Below are 22484 nucleotides of genomic sequence, written 5' to 3'. Positions count from 1 at the left end.
TCTGAGATACCTACTGCAACCCTCATCCTCCACATACAACACCCGTTCTGCCAGTCACATTATGTTAAAGGTCCCCAAAGCACACACCTTCCTGGGCAGCTCGTCTTTTCAGTTTGCTGCAGCTAGCGACTGGAAAGAGCTACAACAAACACTCAAACTGGACAGTTTTATCTTAATCTCTTCATTCAAAGACTCAATCATGGACACTCTTACTGACAGTTTTGGCTGCTTTGCGTGATGTATTGCTGTCTCCATCTTCTTGCTCTTTGTGCTGTTGTCTGTGCCCAATAATGTTTGTACCATGTTTTGTGCTGCTACCATGTTGTGCTGCTACCATGCTCTGTTGTCATGTGTTTCTGCCTTACTATGTTGTTGTCTTAGGTCTCTCTTTATGTAGTGTTGTCTCGCTTGTCGTGATGTGTGTTTTGACGTGTGTGTGTGTGTGTGTGTGTGTGTGTGTGTGTACACTGCTCAAAATAATAAAGGGAACACTTAAACAACACAATGTAACTCCAAGTCAATCACACTTCTGTGAAATCAAACTGTCCACTTAGGAAGCAACACTGATTGACAATAAATGTCACATGCTGTTGTGCAAATGGAATAGACAACAGGTGGAAATTATAGGCAATTAGCAAGACACCCCCAATAAAGGAGTGGTTCGGCAGGTGGTGACCACAGACCACTTCTCAGTTCTTATGCTTCCTGGCTGATGTTTTGGTTACTTTTGAATGCTGGCGGTGCTTTCACTCTAGTGGTAGCATGAGACGGAGTCTACAACCCACACAAGTGGCTCAGGTAGTGCAGCTCATCCAGGATGGCACATCAATGCGAGCTGTGGCAAGAAGGTTTGCTGTGTCTGTCAGCGTAGTGTCCAGAGCATGGAGGCGCTACCAGGAGACAGGCCAGTACATCAGGAGACGTGGAGGAGGCCGTAGGAGGGCAACAACCCAGCAGCAGGACCGCTACCTCCGCCTTTGTGCAAGGAGGACCTGGAGGAGCACTGCCAGAGCCCTGCAAAATTACCTCCAGCAGGCCACAAATGTGCATGCGTCTGCTCAAACGGTCAGGAACAGACTCCATGAGGGTGGTATGAGGGCCCGACGTCCACAGGTGGGGGTTGTGCTTACAGCCCAACACTGTGCAGGACGTTTGGCATTTGCCAGAGAACACCAAGATTGGCAAATTCGCCACTGGCGCCCTGTGCTCTTCACAGATGAAGCAGGTTCACACTGAGCATGTGACAGACGTGACAGAGTCTGGAGACGCCGTGGAGAACGTTCTGCTGCCTGCAACATCCTCCAGCATGACCGGTTTGGCGGTGGGTCAGTCATGGTGTGGGGTGGCATTTATTTGGGGGGCCGCACAGCCCTCCATGTGCTCGCCAGAGGTAGCCTGACTGCCATTAGGTACTGAGATGAGATCCTCAGACCCCTTGTGAGACCATATGCTGGTGCGGTTGGCCCTGGGTTCCTCCTAATGCAAGACAATGCTAGACTTCATGTGGCTGGAGCGTGTCAGCAGTTCCAGCAAGAGGAAGGCATTGATGCTATGGACTTGACCGCCCGTTCCCCAGACCTGAATCCAATTGAGCACATCTGGGACATCATGTCTCGCTCCATCCACCAACGCCACGTTGCACCGCAGACTGTCCAGGAGTTGGCGAATGCTTTAGTCCAGGTCTGGGAGGAGATCCCTCAGGAGACCATCCGCCACCTCATCAGGAGCATGCCCAGGCGTTGTAGGGAGGTCATACAGGCACGTGGAGGCCACACACACTACTGAGCCTCATTTTGACTTGTTTTAAGGACATTACATCAAAGTTGGATCAGCCTGTAGTGTGGTTTTCCACTTTAATTTTGAGTGTGACTCCAAATCCAGACCTCCATGGGTTGATAAATTGGATTTCCATTGATTATTTTTGTGTGATTTTGTTGTCAGCACATTCAACTATGTAAAGAAAAAAGTATCTAAGATTATTTCTTTCATTCAGATCTAGGATGTGTTGTTTAAGTGTTCCCTTTATTTTTTTGAGCAGTGTGTGTATTTGTATAATCTATCCTAGCCCCCGTCCCCGCAGGAGGGCTTTTGGTAGGCTGTCATTGTAAATAAGAATTGGTTCTTAACCTCTCTGGGCCAGTGGGATGTTTGCGTCCCACCCTAGTCAACAGCCAGTGGAATCGCGTGGCGCGAAATACAAATACCTAAAAAATGCTATAACTTCAATTTCTGAAACATATGACTATTTTACACCATTTTAAAGATGAGACACTCGTTAATCTAACCATGTCCGATTTCAAAAAGGCTTTACAGCGAAAGCAAAACATTAGATTATGTCAGGAGAGTACCCTGCCAAAAATAATCACACAGCCATTTTCAAAGCAAGCATATATGTCACAAAAACCAAAATCACAGCTAAATGCAGCACTAACCTTTGATCTTCATCAGATGACACTCCTAGGACATTGTTATACAATACATGCATGTTCTGTTCAATCAAGTTCATATTTATATCAAAAACCAGCTTTTTACATTAGCATGTGATGTTCAGAACTAGCATACCCACCGAAAACTTCCGGTGAATTTACTAAATTACTCATGATAAACGTTGACAAAATACATAACAATTATTTTAAGAATTATAGATACAGAACTCCTTTATGCAAATGCTATGTCAGATTTTAAAATAGCTTTTCGGCGAAAGCACATATTGCAATATTCTGAGTACATGGCTCGGCCATCACAGGCTAGCTAATTTGACACCCACCATGTTTGGGGCAACCTAAACTCACAATTACTATTAGAAAAATTGGATTACGTTTGCTGTTCTTCGTCAGAATGCACTCCCAGGACTTCTACTTCAACAACAAATGTTGTTTTGGTTCCAAATAATCCATAGTTATATCCAAATACCTCCGTTTTGTTCTTGCGTTCAGGTCACTATCGGAAGGGTAACGCGCGAGCACATTTCGTGACAAAAAAATGTAAAAATATTCGATTACCGTACTTAGAAGCATGTCAAACGCTGTTTAAAGGCAGTCAACTTAGTGTATGTAAACTTCTGACCCACTGGAATTGTGATACAGTGAATTATAAGTGAAATAATCTGTCTGTAAACAATTGTTGGAAAAATTACTTGTCATGCACAAAGTAGATGTCCTATCCGACTTGCCAAAACTATAGTTTGTTAACAAGAAATTTGTGGAGTGGTTGAAAAATGAGTTTTAATGACTCCAACCTAAGTGTATGTAAACTTCCGATTTCAACTGTATTTCTATGTACATATTCTTATTCATTCCTTTACACTTGTGTGTGTGTGTGTGTGTGTGTGTGTGTGTGTGTGTGTGTATAAGGTAGGAACTAGAAGCATAAGCATTTCGCTAGACTTTTTATTTTTTTTAAACATTTTTAGTCATTTAGCAGACGCTCTTATCCAGAGCGACTTACAGTAGTGAATGCATACATTTCATTTCATAATTTTTTTTTCTGTGCTGGCCCCCCGTGGGAATCGAACCCACAACCCTGGTGTTGCAAACACCATGCTCTACCAACTGAGCTACATGTGTATGTGCTAACCATGTGTATGTGACCAATGAAGTTTGATTTGAAAAAATTGTGCAAGAGAGGAAAATATTGTGCAAGAGAGGACAAGGATGGGACTGGATTATGTTGACACATTCTCAGATGATACTCTATTTGACATCAGAAAACCCCAAGTTTTAAGTTGATCGACACCTGTCGTCAATGTCTCACTGTACTTCATTGAAAGAGGCAAGCCTATTTGTGTTTTTGTACTGACCCCTTTTTAAGATTCCCACACATCTATAGCTAGCCGTCACTGCCATTGGTTTGTTTGGAAAGCAGAGTGATCGTCTGTGTTTAGTCACATTCCTTATTTCAGATGATTACTCTGGAAATAGAAGTAACCTAATAATAGCCTCCTTCATTTGTCCATCGGGGTTTGGCTTCTATACTCCAGTGAGAACTCCATCAGTCTATCCATTTATCCCTCCCTTCAGAAAAGAGCTGATCCACAACAGGAAACAACTCGTAATCTTTTAACTAAACAGACATTTCCTCCTCCAGTTGTTGTCAGTTGGACTTCTAGCTCTCATTAGCTCCTCTGTACTCATCCATCCTTTCTGCCTGCCCTCTGTCCCATATCTCTGCCTGGCTGGGAAGGCACTACTTTTAAGTGACATTTCAGACTGCTTTGGAAGTATTCTTAGGATTGTTAGGATAATAGTTCTGGAGGAAGGAGGAATCCCCACCAGGTATTATTAGTGTCTCGTTTTATGCGGATTGTTTTGTTGTCTTGCTTCTTGTTCTTGCAGAGGTTATCACATTTATTAATTTGGTGTTCTGCTCTTAATTCGTTTAGCCATCAACGTTTTGGAAAGAAACAAATTGCGTAGTCTTGTTTTTCATAGGAAAATAAGTTATTATACAAACTAAGTCAATTTTGTTATTGGATTATAGGACATTTGCTTGTTTCCAGCTCAATGTTACTGTCATTCCATGCTGTGGCTGTTCTGTTAGCATACATGGTTATCATGCAGTTTGATGTTCTATTACAGGCCTTGCCAGGTTTGCAGAGCTTTCCTTCTAGAATTAAATGGTGTGTCCTTGGCGTTGACTGTGCTCGTGTGTGTGTGTGTGTGTGTGTGTGTGTGTGTGTGTGTGTGTGTGTGTGTGTGTGTGTGTGTGTGTGTGTGTGTGTCCCCGTGTCCCCTCCCAGTGTGGTGTGATGTAACCTAGCATATTTAGAGAGCCGTACTAAACTCTGTAATAAACTAGTCATAAATTACTGAAGAGGAGGCTTGGCTTCCATTTAGTCTCATTTCACCTCCTTCCTTCCTCTCTACTGCAGGTGACTTGCCCCTCGCTGTAGCAACCCAGCCTGTGGAGAAGAGGAAGAGTGGATCCAGGAGAGGACCATGGAGCAGTGTGAGACTTCTGCGAGCCCCAGCAGAGATCACCCATGGAAGGCAGCGACCATGAAGAGGAGGGCCTGGGCCCAGAGCAGAGACTCCTGGCAGGGCCCCTCTGAGAGTCAGGACACCCAGGATCAGGAGGGTTGCAGCGAGGAGATGGTGTCCCCAGAGCCCACCATGGAGACGACGGCCCCGGCCGAGGAGCCAGGTACGTCGGGAAGAGCTACAGAGAGAGCAGCAGACAGGAATAATTCCGGTTTGGGTTTTTGACGACTTGATAGAAAGCTGCATGGAAGTCATGATTAAACAATAATCCCTACTTTAAGGTCGTATTGCTCTATTAGTAACTAGCCCAAAAGGAATGAAATCCTCCAACAGCAAACCGTTTATTTAGATGTTTGAATCCAATTGTTATGGTTATGGACATTGTAGAATAGTTCCAGGCAGTATGATGTTATATAGGAATTGTACTTGTTTTCTTCTCTCAGGGCGCTTCCCTAACAAGATTGCAAGCTGGCTCAAGGACTGCAGGTATAGTAATGTTGTGTTATAATGAAACCTCTACATTGACATGTAAATTGACATTAGGGCACACAATGAACAATGTTGTAAAACGTTGTGCAACAGAAAGCAAAAATGTGTGTTTCTTATTGGACCAGTCAGGGTAGCCCCTCTTTCAATTGGTTTTCTTCAGTTTGATGTCTAATGAACACAGAAGACAGGGCCCTGGTAAAGCCCTTAATAATGACAGAGAAAGAGCAGCATAGCAACCATGTATTGTTTCCTTGTATCTGTAAGCTGTTGTGGTCCAACTCTCTCCTTGTCAGACATGTTATATTTGCTTTGTGAAGGCCGTGCGCTTTATGCTGCTATCTATGCCTTTGGGAAGTTTTTCCGTTAGCCCAGGGCCTATGTTATCAGCAACTGGTCTGGTCTTGCTGTACTGCCTCAAGTTGATTCAACAAACATTACCATGGAACTTAGAATCTGTTTATTGAGTCAAATTCTAGATGGTAAAAAAATCCCCCCAAAAACTGATGTGAGCAAGACGAAGTGATGAGGAGAAAGAGCAAACAGAAAGTTGCATGATGTTGATCATGAGCGTTTACACAATGTCTCTTTATGAAATGTTCATGTCATATGGCTTTTTCTGGTATAGGCCTACAGACAGGTGTTCCATGCTGTTAACCTAGATGTTACTAGTGCCGGGGCGATGCCAGCATCGTGATGCTCATTAGCATCATGGCAAGGAAACAAAACACAAAGTAGATTTAACTTTAGAAAAACAGCCCTAATGTTGGAAACATCATGTTGTCATCCAGAGTCACATTTATTTATATTCCAAGATATAGAACTCAATATTTTACATACAGCAGGTTTTTAAAGGGCCAAATGGTTAGCTCTGCTTCGTGTTTTCATTTTTGCCATGGAAACAATATTGCGATGCTGGTATTGTCCTAGATGTTACATGAGCAGAAAGCATATCAACGTGACTTGGTCTGACTCACTCAGTATAGAAGTATAGTTGCATCAGAGTACAGTAGGACATCAGAAAGCCTATAGACCTGATTAGGTCTGGGACAGTGACCATATGAAGTTGTTTGATCTGTTGACCAAGAGGTGAGCTAGGAGCGTCACAGCGCAGTGTTAGGGATGTTGTGCCACGTTGCTATTTTTAGCCCTTAGACTAGAGCCTTGTGTTTGACTTGCTGTTTTTTCTCACAATGCTCAGCCAGACTTGACTTAGTTTCATCCAGGCCTTCCTGTACACTAACAGTGGAGACTGGAGGCTCTGTTACTGCTCTGTGACAGAACATATGACAGTCACTGTCTAGTACTACTGTATCTGTGGATGTAGGACTACTGTATCTGTGGATGTAGGACTACTGTATCTGTGGATGTAGGACTACTGTATCTGTGGATGTAGGACTACTGTATCTGTGGATGTAGGACTACTGTATCTGTGGATGTAGGACTACTGTATCTGTGGATGTAGGACTACTGTATCTGTGGATGTAGGACTACTGTATCTGTGGATGTAGGACTACTGTATCTGTGGATGTAGGACTACTGTATCTGTGGATGTAGGACTACTCTGTCTGTGGATGTAGGACTACTCTGTCTGTGGATGTAGGACTACTCTGTCTGTGGATGTATAGTATATTGATCATGCTTATATGATTAGTTGACTAATAATAAGAAGAAACAGTTGTAGTGTTTGTATGTCTCTGTGTTGTAGACACTGGTGTCTCTAACTAACTGTGTCTCTGTGTTGTAGACACTGGTGTCTCTAACAGTGTGTGTCTCTGTGTTGTAGACACTGGTGTCTCTAACTAATTGTGTCTCTGTGTTGTAGACACTGGTGTCTCTAACAGTGTGTGTCTCTGTGTTGTAGACACTGGTGTCTCTAACTGTGTGTCTCTGTGTTGTAGACACTGGTGTCTCTAACTGTGTGTCTCTGTGTTGTAGACACTGGTGTCTCTGTGTGTGTCTCTGTGTTGTAGACACTGGTGTCTCTAACTGTGTGTGTGTCTCTGTGTTGTAGACACTGGTGCCTCTGTGTGTCTCTGTGTTGTAGACACTGGTGCCTCTAACTGTGTGTCTCTGTGTTGTAGACACTGGTGCCTCTGTGTGTCTCTGTGTTGTAGACACTGGTGTCTCTAACTGCGTGTGTGTCTCTGTGTTGTAGACACTGGTGTCTCTAACTGTGTGTGTCTGTTAGAGGTCGACCGATTAATCGGAATGGCCGATTTAATTAGGGACGATTTCAGGTTTTCATAACAATCGGAAATCGGTATTTTTGGATGCCAATTTGGCCGTTTTTTTTGTTTTGTTTTTTTACACCTTTATTTAACTAGGAATGTCAGTTAAGAACAAATTCTTATTTTCAATGACGGCCTAGGAACGGTGGGTTAACTGCCTTGTTCAGGGGCAGAACGACAGATTTTTACCTTGTCAGCTCAGGGGGATTCAATCTTGCAACCTTACTGTTAACTAGTCCAACGCTCTAACCACCTGCTTTACATTGCACTCCACGAGGAGCCTGCCTGTTACGCGAATGCAGTAAGAAGCCAAGGTAAGTTGCTAGCTAGCATTAAACTTATCTTATAAAAAACAATCAATCAATCATAATCACTAGTTAACTACACATGGTTGATGATATTACTAGTTTATCTAGCGTGTCCTGTGTTGCATATAATCGCTTATTTACACGTTGCTCCAACCATAAACATCAATGCCTTTCTTAAAATCAATACACAAGTATATATTTTTAAACCTGCATATTTAGTTAATATTGCCTGCTAACATGAATTTCTTTTAACTAGGGAAAATGTGTCACTTATCTTGCAACAGAGTCAGGGTATATGCAGCAGTTTGGGCCGCCTAGCTCGCTGCGAACTGTGAAGACTATTTCTTCCTAACAAAGACAGCCGACTTCGCCAAACGGGGGATGATTTAACAAAAGCGCATTTGCGAAAAAAGCACAATCGTTGCACCACTGTACCTAACCATAAACATCAATGCCTTTCTTAAAATCAATACACAGAAGTATATATTTTTAAACCTGCATATTTAGCTAAAAGAAATCCCGGTTATCAGGCAATATTAACCAGGTGAAATTGTGTCACTTCTCTTGCGTTCATTGCACGCAGAGTCAGGGTATATGCAACAGTTTGGGCCGCCTGGCCCGTTGCGAACTAATTTGCCAGAATGTTACATAATTATGACATAACATTGAAGGTTGTGCAATGTAACAGGAATATTTAGACTTAGGGATGCCACCCGTTAGATAAAATACGGAACGGTTCCGTATTTCACCTGAAAGGAAAAACGTTTTGTTTTCGAGATGATAGTTTCCGGATTCGACCATATTAATGACCTAAGGCTTGTATTTCTGTGTGTTTATTATAATTAAAGTCTATGATTTGATAGAGCAGTCTGACTGAGCGATGGTAGGCAGCAGCAGGCTCGTAAGCATTCATTCAAACAGCACTTTCGTGCGTTTTGCCAGCAGCTCTTCGCTGTGCTTCAAGCATTGCGCTGTTTATGACTTCAAGCCTGTCAACTCCCAAGATGAGGCTGGTGTAACCGATGTGAAATGGCTAGCTAGTTAGCCGGGTGCGAGCTTATAGCGTTTCAAACGTCACTCACTCTGAGACTTGGAGTAGTTGTTCCCCTTGCTCTGCATGGGTAACGCTGCTTCGAGGGTGGCTGTTGTCGATGTGTTCCTGGTTCGAGCCCAGGTAGGAGCGAGGAGAGGGACGGAAGCTATACTGTTACACTGGCAATACTAAAGTGCCTATAAGAACATCCAATAGTCAAAGGTATATGAAATACAAATCGTATAGAGAGAAATAGTCCTATAATTCCTATAATAACTACAACCTAAAACTTCTTAACTGGGAATATTAAAGACTCATGTTAAAAGGAACCACCAGCTTTCATATGTTCTCATGTTCTGAGCAAGGAACTTAAACGTTAGCTTTTTTACATGGCACATATTGCACTTTTACTTTCTTCTCCAACACTTTGTTTTTGCATTATTTAAACCAACTTGAACATGTTTCATTATTTATTTGAGGCTAAATTGATTTTGATGTATCATATTAAGTTAAAATAAGTGTTCATTCAGTATTGTTGTAATTGTCATTATTACAAATAAATAAAAAATGTCCCATTAATCGGTATTGGCCCTTTTGGTCCGCCAATAATCGGTATCGGTGTTGAAAAAAAAATCATAATCGGTCGACCTCTAGTCTCTGTGTTGTAGACACTGGTGTCTCTAACTGTGTGCGTGTCTCTGTGTTGTAGACACTGGTGTCTCTGTGTGTGTCTCTGTGTTGTACACACTGGTGTCTCTAACTAACTGTGTGTGTCTCTGTGTTGTAGACACTGGTGTCTCTAACTGTGTGTGTGTCTGTGTTGTAGACACTGGTGTCTCTAACTGTGTGTGTCTCTGTGTTGTAGACACTGGTGTCTCTAACTGTGTGTGTCTCTGTGTTGTAGACACGGGTGTCTCTAACTGTGTGTCTGTGTCTCTTCACAGGACTCCTCTTGGGGCGTCTCTGGATGAGCAGAGCAGCACTCAGTCCAAGGGTGAATTTCCCTCCTCTCCTACAACACCAGTCATATGCTATACAACTGTAACTCTCCAATGGGAAAAGAGTGTGTTAGTGTATCTGTGCAGGTGGTGTGTGTGTGTGTGTGTGTGGGTCAAGGGGGTGTTTGTGGAGTATTCTGCAACTCACTTTATCACCACACCTTGCAGCCCTAGTGAACTTTGGAGTGCTCTGTAACCAGCAGCTTTACACATCCACCCACACACCAGTTACCAGTTGGTAGCTTTCTCAAACTCTGTCGCTCAGGTCATCTTATTGTCCTTCTAAATCCAAGTAAGAAACAGAGCCAGGCACGATGTGAGTGTCCTGAACTGAAAGGAATAACATTTGGATTCCCTGCATTTGCTTTAAAGTCTTCTGGGTAATGTGAGCCTACATGTTAAGCTGGTGCTATCTACAGTAGGTAACCCTTACCAACCAGCCACGGTAAATATTTCTCCTAACCAAGCGTCTGTCTGTAGTAGGCTACTCTGTTTAAAATGCCTTCAGTTAACCATGTCCATTGTGTTTTACAGGCACGTGCAGACGTTTTAATGTGAATGGTTATTTAGTCTATTGTAGGGTATAAGTGCTGTTTGAGGGCTTAATGAAGGATCTTCTGTACTTCACAGGAGTGATGAAGAATGGATGCAGCTTTGAAGACGACTTGTCTCTCGGAGCCGAGGGTGGGTGACGTCTCTGTGTGTGTGTGTCTCGCTCTGTCTGTCTGTGTCTCTGTCTGTGTCTGTCTCTGTGTGTGTGTGTCTCGTCTGTGTCTCTGTCTGTCTGTGTCTGTGTCTGTCTCTGTGTGTGTGTCTGTCTCTGTGTGTGTCTCTGTCTCTGTGTGTGTCTCTGTCTGTGTGTGTCTCTGTCTCTGTGTGTCTCTGTGTGTGTCTCTGTCTCTGTGTGTGTCTCTGTCTCTGTGTGTGTCTCTGTCTCTGTGTGTGTCTCTGTCTCTGTGTGTGTCTCTGTCTCTGTGTGTGTCTCGCTCTGTCTGTCTGTGTCTGTCTGTGTCTGTCTCTGTCTCTGTCTGTGTCTGTCTGTGTCTGTCTGTCTGTCTGTGTCTGTCTGTGTCTGTCTCTGTCTGTGTCTGTCTCTGTCTGTCTCTGTCTGTCTCTGTCTGTCTCTGTCTGTCTCTGTCTGTCTCTGTCTGTGTCTGTCTGTCTGTGTCTGTCTGTCTCTGTCTGTCTCTGTCTGTCTCTGTCTGTCTCTGTCTGTCTGTGTCTGTCTCTGTCTGTCTGTGTCTGTCTGTGTCTGTCTCTGTCTGTCTGTGTCTGTCTCTGTCTGTCTGTGTGTCTCTGTGTGTCTCTGTCTCTGTGTGTGTCTCTGTGTGTCTCTATCTCTGTGTGTGTCTCTGTCTCTGTGTGTGTCTCTGTCTCTGTGTGTGTCTCTGTCTCTGTGTGTGTCTCTGTCTCTGTGTGTGTCTCTGTCTCTGTGTGTGTCTCTGTCTCTGTGTGTGTCTCTGTCTCTGTGTGTGTCTCTGTCTCTGTGTGTGTCTCTGTCTCTGTGTGTGTCTCTGTGTGTGTGTGTCTCTGTGTGTGTGTCTCTGTGTGTGTGTCTCTGTCTGTCTCTGTCTGTGTCTGTCTGTGTCTGTCTCTGTCTGTGTCTGTCTCTGTCTGTGTCTGTCTCTGTCTGTGTCTGTCTCTATCTGTGTCTGTCTCTGTCTGTCTGTCTGTGTCTGTCTCTGTCTGTCTGTGTGTCTCTGTCTGTCTGTGTGTCTCTGTGTGTCTCTGTCTCTGTGTGTGTCTCTGTCTCTGTGTGTGTCTCTGTCTCTGTGTGTGTCTCTGTCTCTGTGTGTGTCTCTGTCTCTGTGTGTGTCTCTGTCTCTGTGTGTGTCTCTGTCTCTGTGTGTGTCTCTGTCTCTGTGTGTGTCTCTGTGTGTGTGTGTCTCTGTGTGTGTGTCTCTGTGTGTGTGTCTCTGTCTGTCTCTGTCTGTGTCTGTCTGTGTCTGTCTCTGTCTGTGTCTGTCTCTGTCTGTGTCTGTCTCTGTCTGTGTCTGTCTCTATCTGTGTCTGTCTCTGTCTGTCTGTCTGTGTCTGTCTCTGTCTGTCTGTGTGTCTCTGTCTGTCTGTGTGTCTCTGTGTGTCTCTGTCTCTGTGTGTGTCTCTGTCTCTGTGTGTGTCTCTGTCTCTGTGTGTGTCTCTGTCTCTGTGTGTGTCTCTGTCTCTGTGTGTGTCTCTGTCTCTGTGTGTGTCTCTGTCTCTGTGTGTGTCTCTGTCTCTGTGTGTGTCTCTGTCTCTGTGTGTGTCTCTGTCTCTGTGTGTGTGTGTCTCTGTGTGTGTCTCTGTCTGTCTCTGTCTGTGTCTGTCTCTGTCTGTGTCTGTCTCTATCTGTGTCTGTCTCTGTCTGTCTGTCTCTGTCTGTCTCTGTGTGTGTCTGTCTCTGTCTGTCTCTGTGTGTGTGTCTCTGTCTCTGTGTGTGTGTCTCTGTCTCTGTGTGTGTGTCTCTGTCTCTGTGTGTGTGTCTCTGTCTCTGTGTGTGTGTGTCTCTGTCTCTGTGTGTGTGTCTCTGTCTCTGTGTGTGTGTCTCTGTCTCTGTGTGTGTGTCTCTGTCTCTGTGTGTGTGTCTCTGTCTCTGTGTGTGTGTCTCTGTCTCTGTGTGTGTGTCTCTGTCTCTGTGTGTGTGTCTCTGTCTCTGTGTGTGTGTCTCTGTCTCTGTGTGTGTGTCTCTGTCTCTGTGTGTGTGTCTCTGTCTCTGTGTGTGTGTCTCTGTGTCTGTGTCTCTGTCTGTCTCTGTGTCTGTCTCTGTGTGTGTCTGTCTCTGTGTCTCTTTAGCTGAATCCCAAATGGCACCCTGATCCCTTTATATTATAGTGCACTTCTGGCTGGGTCCTGGTCAAAAGTAGTGCTCTTAATAGGCAATAGGGTGCCATTTGAGACACGGCCTAGAAATCTGTGTGTCCAAACAATTTTGAGCTGGAAGCTTCTTGTTGTTGAAGTGATTTGCCTCTTTAGTTTTTACTAAAGCTGCAATAGGACCTTGGGAGAACTCCCTGCTGTTACTTCTCTTTATGAGCGGACGTGCACATGAGGACTCAAGGACACACACCTAGGTTTCCCAGTCAAAAGGAAAGGAGAGTAGAGCAGTGTGTGTGATCAGATAGCATATCTAGCTCTCATTTCACCCTCTGAGTGACCTGCCTGTTGGTGGAGGAGTAGAGGAGGATAAATAATGAAAGGGTGGATCTATCTTAGTTTAAACTGGAACATACTTGAGCTTTTATGTCCTCTGGCCCTGCTATACAGCTATGTTCTACTCCCCCATGCGAACTATCTGGTCTGTCCCTCAACACTTTCCTCTTCTCAAGTCACATAGTTGTAGGCGTGCCGTGTATAGAGCAATGTACTGTTGTCACTTGCAGACCTGGGTTCAAATAGTATTTGAAATCTTTCGTACTTTTAGTGTTTGCTTTAGGCGCCTGGAGTGCCAGATGAGTTTGTGCTTTTGTTACAATTCCATTAGTTCCAATGCGTCAAGCCAGCTAATGTATTTTGAAATGATTTCAGTAGTAGTATTTGGCCCAGGTGTGGTCATTTGCACCACGTTGTTCATAGGAAGTATTTTTGTGTTCGTCCCTTTGAAATGTGGATAGAGAGGATAGTTATACTTGCTAAATAGATTATTTGATTCATACAATCAGACCTGTATTGAATGGCGTTGAGGCTCATAGTTGGTAGAGCAGGTCTAGGACTGTCAAAGCTCTGGATGAATGTCTCATTCTTCCATTGAAACAGCTGTAGTGATGTATGCTCCCTAATTTGCTACCGTTTGTTGTTCGTCTCTGAGAGATGGGGTCAGTCAGATTTTGTACATGTCCGCATGGTTGCACTCAACACATTACTATTGTGTTTGTGCAGACCAGAGACGGTGGGAGGTAGTTAGTGTGTCGTGCTGGGGTTGGCTCCTGTTATGGTCTGCTCTGACCTGCTTAGTCTCAGGTTGTGGCCCAAACGGCACCCTATACCCTATATAGGGCTCTGGTTAAAGGTAGTGCTCTAAATAGGGAATAGGGTGCCACTTGGGACATACAATACAGTAAAGGAAAGGGACCTAGTCATACCTGAGATCCGTCTTCCATTGTGCCCATGTCATGCTACAAGTCTCAACAGGCACTTGTATGAGGGTCCTTCTTCTGGCTCCAATCCACTCCATCAGTGAGTAGCAACAATTTACTGTTAACAGACGAACACGCACAACAATAGTCATTCAATGGAAAAGCATGCTTTGATGATAATCGAGCTCTTTGAGGCTGAAGAACCAGTTAGGCTGATTTGAGTTTGTTCAGTTTCAGGCAGCTGACAGACAACGTGTTCTCTCCTGTCTGTCTTCACCAGACCTGGGTTCAAGTACTATTAGAAATCTTTTAAATACATTCAGTGTTTGTTCTAGCCTGCCTGGAGTGCCAGATGGGCGGGGTTTACAGTTGTGGGGACGATTCTATTGGTCTATCAAGCCAAGCAAACTCAACCATGCACAGATAAAGTATTTGAAATTATTTACAATAGTGTTTGAACCCAGCTCTGGTCTCGACACTAAGGCTTCTGGGGATTGTCCACAGTCCTCAGTTTGCATTCTTTATGTCACTAAGAAAACCTGGAAGAGGCCTTCAGACTGAGAGCAGGATTTTCTCCTGACAGACGAGGACAGTCCATACTTCAGGAGGACTTTCTCTCTGTCTCTACTGTACCATAATTCTGTCATTATGTTCCTTGCTGTCTCAGAGCTGAGGCTTTCGTTATTTTCTGGGGATTCTTATTTTGACACTGGTCTCTTTCCCTTATGTCATATGTGGAAGAGAAGTCATGTTAGATGTGGTTTATTTTTTCTTTTCTTTTTTTAGAGGTAGACATTTGTTGCTTTTATCAGTTTTTTCGACAGTGTATGACATTTAGATTTTGACAGATGGACTTAGAGTAATGCGGGAATCAGCAATTACTGTATGTAGTCAGTTTACCAAAGCACACAGCAGCATACAAAGCTCCTGTATTCAACTCTATCTTCCTCTCTCCCTCCTTCCCCCACTCTCTTCCCCCTCTTTCCTTCTCTCTCCCCTCTTTCTCTTTAACCTCCCTGCAGCCAATCACCTTCAGCCCAACAGTGCCAAAGCAGAGACACCCTGGTAAGTGAGACTGTGAGACCCCCCCCTTTATGCTATTGGCCACTCCTCACCCCCTCCTCAGTTGTCACCCCCCTCAGTTCAGTCTTATGCAGTAGTCTTACTGCCTGTGGCTTTGGTGTGACTCGTGTACTGATCACTGCATGCCCACTCTGCTCTTCAGCTATGGAATGCCTGCGAAGGACAAGAGGAGCCAGTTCCGGCAGAAAGGCAGGAGTATGAACTCAACAGGATCAGGGAAGAGCAGCACCACTGTGTCCAGGTGAGCAGACAAGTAGACAGGTCCTGAGCCAAGAGCTGTGGTTGGGTGATGAACATCCCTGTAACTGGGACATTTCAGGTCCCAAGAAGAACGGAAAAGCAGACATATCATAGACCAAGTTTAATACAATATTGGGTTTGACGTTAGCCAGAGGTACCGTGTGGCTCAGTTGGTAGAGAATGGTGTGTGCAACGCCAGGGTTGTGGGTTCGATTCCCACGGGGGACCAGTACGAAAATAAAAAAGTATGTATGAAATGTATGCATTCACTACTTTAAGTCGCTCTGGATAAAAGCGTCTGCTAAATGATTTAAATGTAAATGTACTCCGTTAAAGCTCAGGTTTTTCATTTGACTTAACCTCACTAGCTACATCATTTGCTGTAGAGTGCCGTTATATATGCTTTCATACTTGTAGTCCTGTAATACATGGTTTGTGTGTTCTGTTCTGTCCAGTGTGTCTGAGCTGTTGGACCTTTATGAAGAGGATCCAGAAGAGATCCTGTTTAACCTGGGGTTTGGCCGGGAGGAGCCGGACATCGCCTCCAAGATCCCCCCGCGCTTCTTCAACAGCTCCTCCGGAGCTAAGGGCATCGACATCAAGGTCTATCTAGGAGCACAGCTGCAACGCATGGAGATGGAGAACCCCAACTATGCCCTGACAAGTACCAGCTTTAACTCGCTTTGTGTCTCTACCTCGCTCTCTGTTTCTCTAGCTTTCAGTCTCTCTCTTTTTTTCCCTTCCCCTCATTCTTCGAGCTGTGAAAACACTGCTCATATTGCTGTTCACTGCTATAAAATGGTCCAGACAGACAACAATGTACAACCTACGTTCATGCAGACCAACAGGTAGTGATGAAGGAATATGGATAGAAAGAGTGCCAGCTGGAGTGTGGAGCAGCGGGGTGATGGTACGGTGGTGTGGTGGGGATGGTGGTAGTGTTTGGGTGGGTTATGATTGGAATTAATTGTTGGGATGTGGTTGGGAGTAGTGATGGTATTATATCAAGACTTTGACTCCAAGTATCGATTTGTAATTAAAAAAAGAATAATTCTAGGTAGCATTAGCTAGCGCTAGTTGGCGGTACCTGCGCCAGAAGTTTTAACCCTACAGCTTGTTCTTGATCTTCTTTTTAAATAGTAAGCCAAGATGTTTTCAGCACTTATTTCCATGACTGATCAACACTAATTGTCATTTTCTCAGACATATAGTGAGCAATATGTTTGGAACATCAAATCACCATAAAATCGTAGTATCAAATCTCAATACATATTGAATGGAGAAAAGCAACACGTCATATCGGCACCTAAGTATGGTGATAATATGGTGAGGTCCTTGGTAATTCCCAGCCCTAGTTACATATAGGGGTAGTCTGGTATCTTTGTAGGTGGTGTAATAATCAATGGCACACCATTAGTCAATGGGTTCCGTTCCCACCAAGCCATTGCATTGTGGGTAGGTTTCTTGTTCTTCTCTTCCTCTTGGCAGATTTAGCTTCTGTCTGCCAAACAAGAGCATGTAGATCTGGGGGCCTGGGCTAGAAGCTGGGATGGTGAGAGTGAGGGCCCATTCCAGTGCAGCTGGGTGAACAGAGCCGCAGCACAAGGAAGCCTTTGTCTTCTATTGGGCAAACAATGTGGTGACCAGAGCGGCAGAGAGAGAGACAGGGTCTACCTCCCAAATGGCACCCTATTCCCTATATAGTGCACTACTTTCGACCAGAGCCCTCCCTATGGGCACTGGTCAAAAGTAGTGCACTATATAGGGTGCCATTTAGGACACCCCCAAAAAGAGATGGAGTGGAGGACCTGATTCTTCTCTGTACTCTGCTCACATCGGGCCTCACATACATTGGTCCTGGGTCTGTTCAGTCTGCCAGAGCACACAGCACCATGCACTGGCCGTTTTACTCTTTATAGACCCATATTAGCATAACTCCTGCTGTCAAAGACTGAGGTGTGTGTGTGTGTGAGTGAGAGAGAGTCGGGGACAAAGCAGCCACTCTGCACCCTGTCGGGCCAGCCAGAGAGGAACAGGAAGGGGACAGAGAGAGAGTGGCCTCAGCCTTGTAACAGCGGTCTCTTGTTGTTTTTAAACTGCTGGACTGAGGCCCAGTAAGTGCTGTTGTAGTAGCTCACGAGTCAGTTTCATCTTCATCTGGTCTAGATTAGATGTTAAAAGGGGGGATGATTATCTGTCTTTTCAATCCCTTTTGAAGTTTCACCCCTCTGTTAAGTTAATGCGAGGAGTTTTTGTCATCTACCTATTGAGTTGTTGTTGAGCTGAGCAGCCCCACCAACGGCAGACCCTGCTGCTTCTGTTTCATAACAGTGGACTGACTTGACTTACAACACACTGAGCCCTTCAGCTCTGCAGGGATTTAGGAGTCACAACTTCTAAGGGTTCTAGGGATCATAGATCAGTGAGTGTCTTTAGAAGGTTCACACTCTGGAATGTAGAATTCTCATGCTGCTGTCTGTCTCAGTGATGTTCCAACATGTACTGCAGCTCAAAGTCCTAGAACAGCCCTCTTCTCTTCAATGTCATGTTGATTTTTCTTATGTAAGTCCTGTTTTCTCTCCCTGAGAACGTCCCTGGGGTTCTGGCTGTGAGCGGCTAAAAGGGATGGTCCTCTCATAATAAATATAAAGGCCTTGTGAAATTTCACTTCCTACTTCTGTTTTCTTCTGTTGTCTTATTCTGTGGAGTCAGCTGTGGTCAGGAATCAGGAAGAGACTGTTCTGGGCTCAGAGAGATAATGGCCAGAGGAAGTATTGGTTACTTGCTTGCAGAAGTATATTAATCGCTTACATGCATGTGGTGGGGATAGATATCATGGTGACTGGCGTACTTAGTCACTCAGACTGTTGTTATCATGTCGTTTATGACACTGTAAATGTGGGGAGGTTTATTCTCTTCAATGTCATTGCGATGATGGATCAAGGGAGTTATGGTTGCCCTGTGACAGGCCTATCTCTGCCCATGGGGCTGGTATTAATGTCAGGATGCAGCTTTGTCTTTCATCATCCTCCAAACTAACTACACCCATGATGAGGGCTGAATCTGTTGCTATAAGAGGGGACATATTCCCAGCCGTTCTGGGGACTAGCTAGCTTGAGCCTTTGGTCAAAAGACTCAGCAGGCCATTGTTTCTATTAGTTTCCTCTCTTTATCAAGTTGATCAAGTCTCATTCTTTCCCCAAAGATTGTATTTTAATTCTAGTTTCCTCTCTTTCTTTCCCTCCTCAAAGGTCGTTTCCGTCAGATCGAGGTCCTGACCACGGTGGCCAACGAGTTCTTCCATCTGTACTCCCAGGTCTCCGGCCAGACTGTCCAGAAGATCTGCAGCCTGGATGGGGAACCGCTCACCATCGTCCCTCCTTCTCCTCTGAGGAGGAACAACTCAGCCCTGAACGCAGCCAAGATCCTGAAGAAGACGATCACTAAACACAACCTGCTGGGTGGGTTGGGGGAGGGGGGGGCTCCTACCATCACAGCCCTGTCTACTACAGAGAAACTGGCAGACCATGTGAGTCCAGGTACAGGGGACAGCGCCGTCACAACTGACTCCGACCATAAGGGTGAGCTCAAGCAGAAGGCCTTTAGGAAGAAGGACTCTCCATCTCTGGCCACGGTGACTGAGGAGAGCCACTCTGGAGGCAGCACTGAGGCCACCCTAAGTGTCAATGGAGACCACCCTGGAGTGAACGGAGATGGCCAGGCATTGACCCAGGAGCGTGACCTGAGCCTGTCCAATGAGGCCAACTTGGAGAAAGAGCACCAAGACATTCAACTGAAGGGCCAGCGAACTATCACATCAACCCCAGACAAAGGACCTAACTACAGTCTGCTGCCCAACCCTCACATCGCCCACCTCCGCACACAGACCAAGGACTCCTTTGAGATGGAAGAGGTAGGGCTATACTCACACACACGGTTTCAGGCGGGGTTCAATTCTTGGCTTAGTTGTACTGTTCTCCTGCCTTTCCAGGTCAGTATGAGTTTTGACTGCACACAGAAGGTTGGGGAGAGGGGTTCAATTCTAGACTTAGCATTACTGTCCTCCCAGTTTGAGATGGAGGTAGAATCGTCCGCACAAACAGAGTTGAGGAGAGGGGTTCAATTCTTGGCTGAGCTTAGTTATACTGCCCTCTCAGTTCAATGCAACGTTTGTTTTGTTTGGGGTTGCTTACGGGTTGAGAAGGGGGTTACATTTTGATCGTAGTACTGCCCTCAGTTCAATACAAAGTTGTATTTTCTTATCTTTCATCGCTTGATTGTGTTTCCCACAATCCTGGTTTTAGCTGTCCTAGCAGATATTGTGAGAAAAGCGAAGGACATGAACTCCAGCTTATAAATAAGTTAGAATCGTAAGAGAGAGCATATGGACGACCCTGGAGGCTGCTGTTATTGTGGCTGGATTTGCAGTTGTCCTCTCCTCTCCAGATCTTACAGAACAGGGTTATAGTTCCAGTAACTGGAGAGGGTGTATGTATCTGTGTACAAATGGCCTGAGGGGGACAAGGCATAGGTCTCAAGTTTAAAATATCACCTGTTATTCATCCGAAAAATAGTCTAGGTTTTTTTTGGTCTTTGTTTTACCACACCATAGATGTAAATGTCTGTCTGTCTCTCTCTGTCTCTCTCTCGCTCTGTGTGTGTCTCTCTCTCTCGCTCTGTGTGACTCTCTCTCTCTCTCGCTCTGTGTGACTCTCTCTCTCTCTCGCTCTGTGTGACTCTCTCTCTCTCTCGCTCTGTGTGACTCCTCTCTCTCTCGCTCTGTGTGACTCTCTCTCTCTCTCGCTCTGTGTGACTCCTCTCCTCTCGCTCTGTGTGACTCTCTCTCTCCTCGCTCTGTGTGACTCTCTCTCTCTCGCTCTGTGTGACTCTCTCTCTCTTCGCTCTGTGTGACTCTCTCTCTCTCTCGCTCTGTGTGACTCTCTCTCTCTCGCTCTGTGTGACTCTCTCTCCTCTCGCTCTGTGTGACTCTCTCTCTCGCTCTCTCTCTCTCGCTCTGTGTGACTCTCTCGCTCTCGCTCTCTCCTCGCTCTCGCTCTCTCTCGCTCTGTGTGACTCTCTCTCTCTCGCTCTCTCTCTCTCTCGCTCTGTGCTCTCTCTCTCTCGCTCGTGTGACTCTCTCTCTCTCGCTCTGTGTGACTCTCTCTCTCTCGCTCTGTGTGACTCTCCTCCTCGCTCTGTGTGACTCTCTCTCGCTCTGTGTGACTCTCTCTCTCTCTCGCTCTGTGTGACTCTCTCTCTCTCTCGCTCTGTGTGACTCTCTCTCTCTCTCGCTCTGTGTGACTCTCTCTCTCTCTCGCTCTGTGTGACTCTCTCTCTCTCTCGCTCTGTGTGACTCTCTCTCTCTCGCTCTGTGTGACTCTCTCTCTCTCCGCTCTGTGTGACTCTCTCTCTCTCTCGCTCTGTGTGACTCTCTCTCTCTCTCGCTCTGTGTGACTCTCTCTCTCTCTCGCTCTGTGTGACCTCTCTCTCTCGCTCCTCTCTCGCTCTGTGTGACTCTCTCGCTCTCGCTCTCTCTCTCGCTCTCTCTCTCTCTCGCTCTGTGTGACTCTCTCTCTCTCGCTCTCTCTCGCTCTCGCTCTGTGACTCTCTCTCTCTCTCGCTCTGTGTGACTCTCTCTCTCTCTCGCTCTGTGTGACTCTCTCTCTCTCTCGCTCTGTGTGACTCGCTCTCGCTCTGTGTGACTCTCTCTCTCTCTCGCTCTGTGTGACTCTCTCTCGCTCTGTGTGACTCTCTCTCTCTCTCGCTCTGTGACTCTCTCTCTCTCGCTCTGTGTGACTCTCTCTCTCTCCGCTCTGTGTGACTCTCTCTCTCTCTCGCTCTGTGTGACTCTCTCTCTCTCTCGCTCTGTGTGACTCTCTCTCTCTCTCGCTCTGTGTGACTCTCTCTCTCTCTCGCTCTGTGTGACTCTCTCTCTCTCTCGCTCTGTGTGACTCTCTCTCTCTCTCGCTCTGTGTGACTCTCTCTCTCTCTCCGCTCTGTGTGACTCTCTCTCTCTCTCTCTCTCGCTCTGTGTGACTCTCTCTCGCTCTGGTGACTTCTCTCTCTCTCTCTCGCTCTGTGTGACTCTCTCTCTCTCTCTCGCTCTGTGTGACTCTCTCTCTCTCTCTCTCGCTCTGTGTGACTCTCTCTCTCTCTCTCGCTCTGTGTGACTCTCTCTCTCTCTCTCGCTCTGTGTGACTCTCTCTCTCTCGCTCTGTGTGACTCTCTCTCTCTCGCTCTGTGTGACTCTCTCTCTCTCGCTCTGTGTGACTCTCTCTCTCGCTCTGTGTGACTCTCTCTCTCGCTCTGTGTGACTCTCGCTCTCGCTCTGTGTGACTCTGCTCTGTGTGACTCTCTCTCTCGCTCTGTGTGACTCTCTCTCTCTCGCTCTGTGTGACTCTCTCTCTCTCGCTCTGTGTGACTCTCTCTCTCTCGCTCTGTGTGACTCTCTCTCTCTCGCTCTGTGTGACTCTCTCTCTCTCGCTCTGTGTGACTCTCTCTCTCTCGCTCTGTGTGACTCTCTCTCTCTCGCTCTGTGTGACTCTCTCTCTCTCGCTCTGTGTGACTCTCTCTCTCTCGCTCTGTGTGACTCTCTCTCGCTCTGTGTGACTTTCTCTCTCTCTCGCTCTGTGTGACTCTCTCTCTCTCTCGCTCTGTGACTCTCTCTCTCTCTCTCTCTCGCTCTGTGTGTCTCTCTCTCTCTCTCTTCGCTCTGTGTGACTCTCTCTCTCGCTCTGTGTGTCGCTCGCTCGCTCTCTTGCTCTGTGTGTCTCGCTCTGTGTCTCTCTCTCTCTCGCTCTGTGTGACTCTCTCTCTCTCGCTCTGTGTGACTCTCTCTCTCTCGCTCTGTGTGACTCTCTCTCTCTCGCTCTGTGTGACTCTCTCTCTCTCGCTCTGTGTGACTCTCTCTCTCTCGCTCTGTGTGACTCTCTCTCTCTCGCTCTGTGTGACTCTCTCTCTCTCGCTCTGTGTGACTCTCTCTCTCTCGCTCTGTGTGACTCTCTCTCTCTCGCTCTGTGTGACTCTCTCTCTCTCTCTCGCTCTGTGTGACTCTCTCTCTCTCTCTCGCTCTGT

General features: G+C 45.9%; 1 protein-coding gene across 3 annotated transcripts in view; it reads left to right on the top strand.

Annotated features, from left to right (window-relative positions):
- Nucleotides 1-22484, top strand: part of itprid2 (ITPR interacting domain containing 2) — a 60978-nt gene that overhangs the window by 19765 nt on the left and 18729 nt on the right. Inside the window, exons 1-9 of one of the 3 annotated variants that reach the window (XM_014165165.3) lie at nt 4037-4274; nt 4871-5142; nt 5423-5465; nt 9982-10031; nt 10666-10719; nt 15110-15152; nt 15313-15411; nt 15866-16074; nt 18662-19323. In XM_014165165.3, coding sequence (XP_014020640.3) covers nt 4938-5142; nt 5423-5465; nt 9982-10031; nt 10666-10719; nt 15110-15152; nt 15313-15411; nt 15866-16074; nt 18662-19323 — 1365 coding nt within the window. In that variant the 5' untranslated portion in view covers nt 4037-4274; nt 4871-4937. Of the gene's footprint in view, nt 1-4036; nt 4275-4870; nt 5143-5422; nt 5466-9981; nt 10032-10134; nt 10481-10665; nt 10720-15109; nt 15153-15312; nt 15412-15865; nt 16075-18661; nt 19324-22484 lie in introns of those variants that run through there. The other 2 variants (XM_014165164.3, XM_014165167.3) reach the window with 2 other exon arrangements.

Source organism: Salmo salar, chromosome 21 (assembly GCF_965601325.2).
Source record: "Salmo salar chromosome 21, fSalSal1, whole genome shotgun sequence".
Taxonomy (NCBI): Eukaryota; Metazoa; Chordata; class Actinopteri; order Salmoniformes; family Salmonidae; genus Salmo; species Salmo salar.
This window is presented reverse-complemented; position numbering and strand designations above follow the sequence as displayed.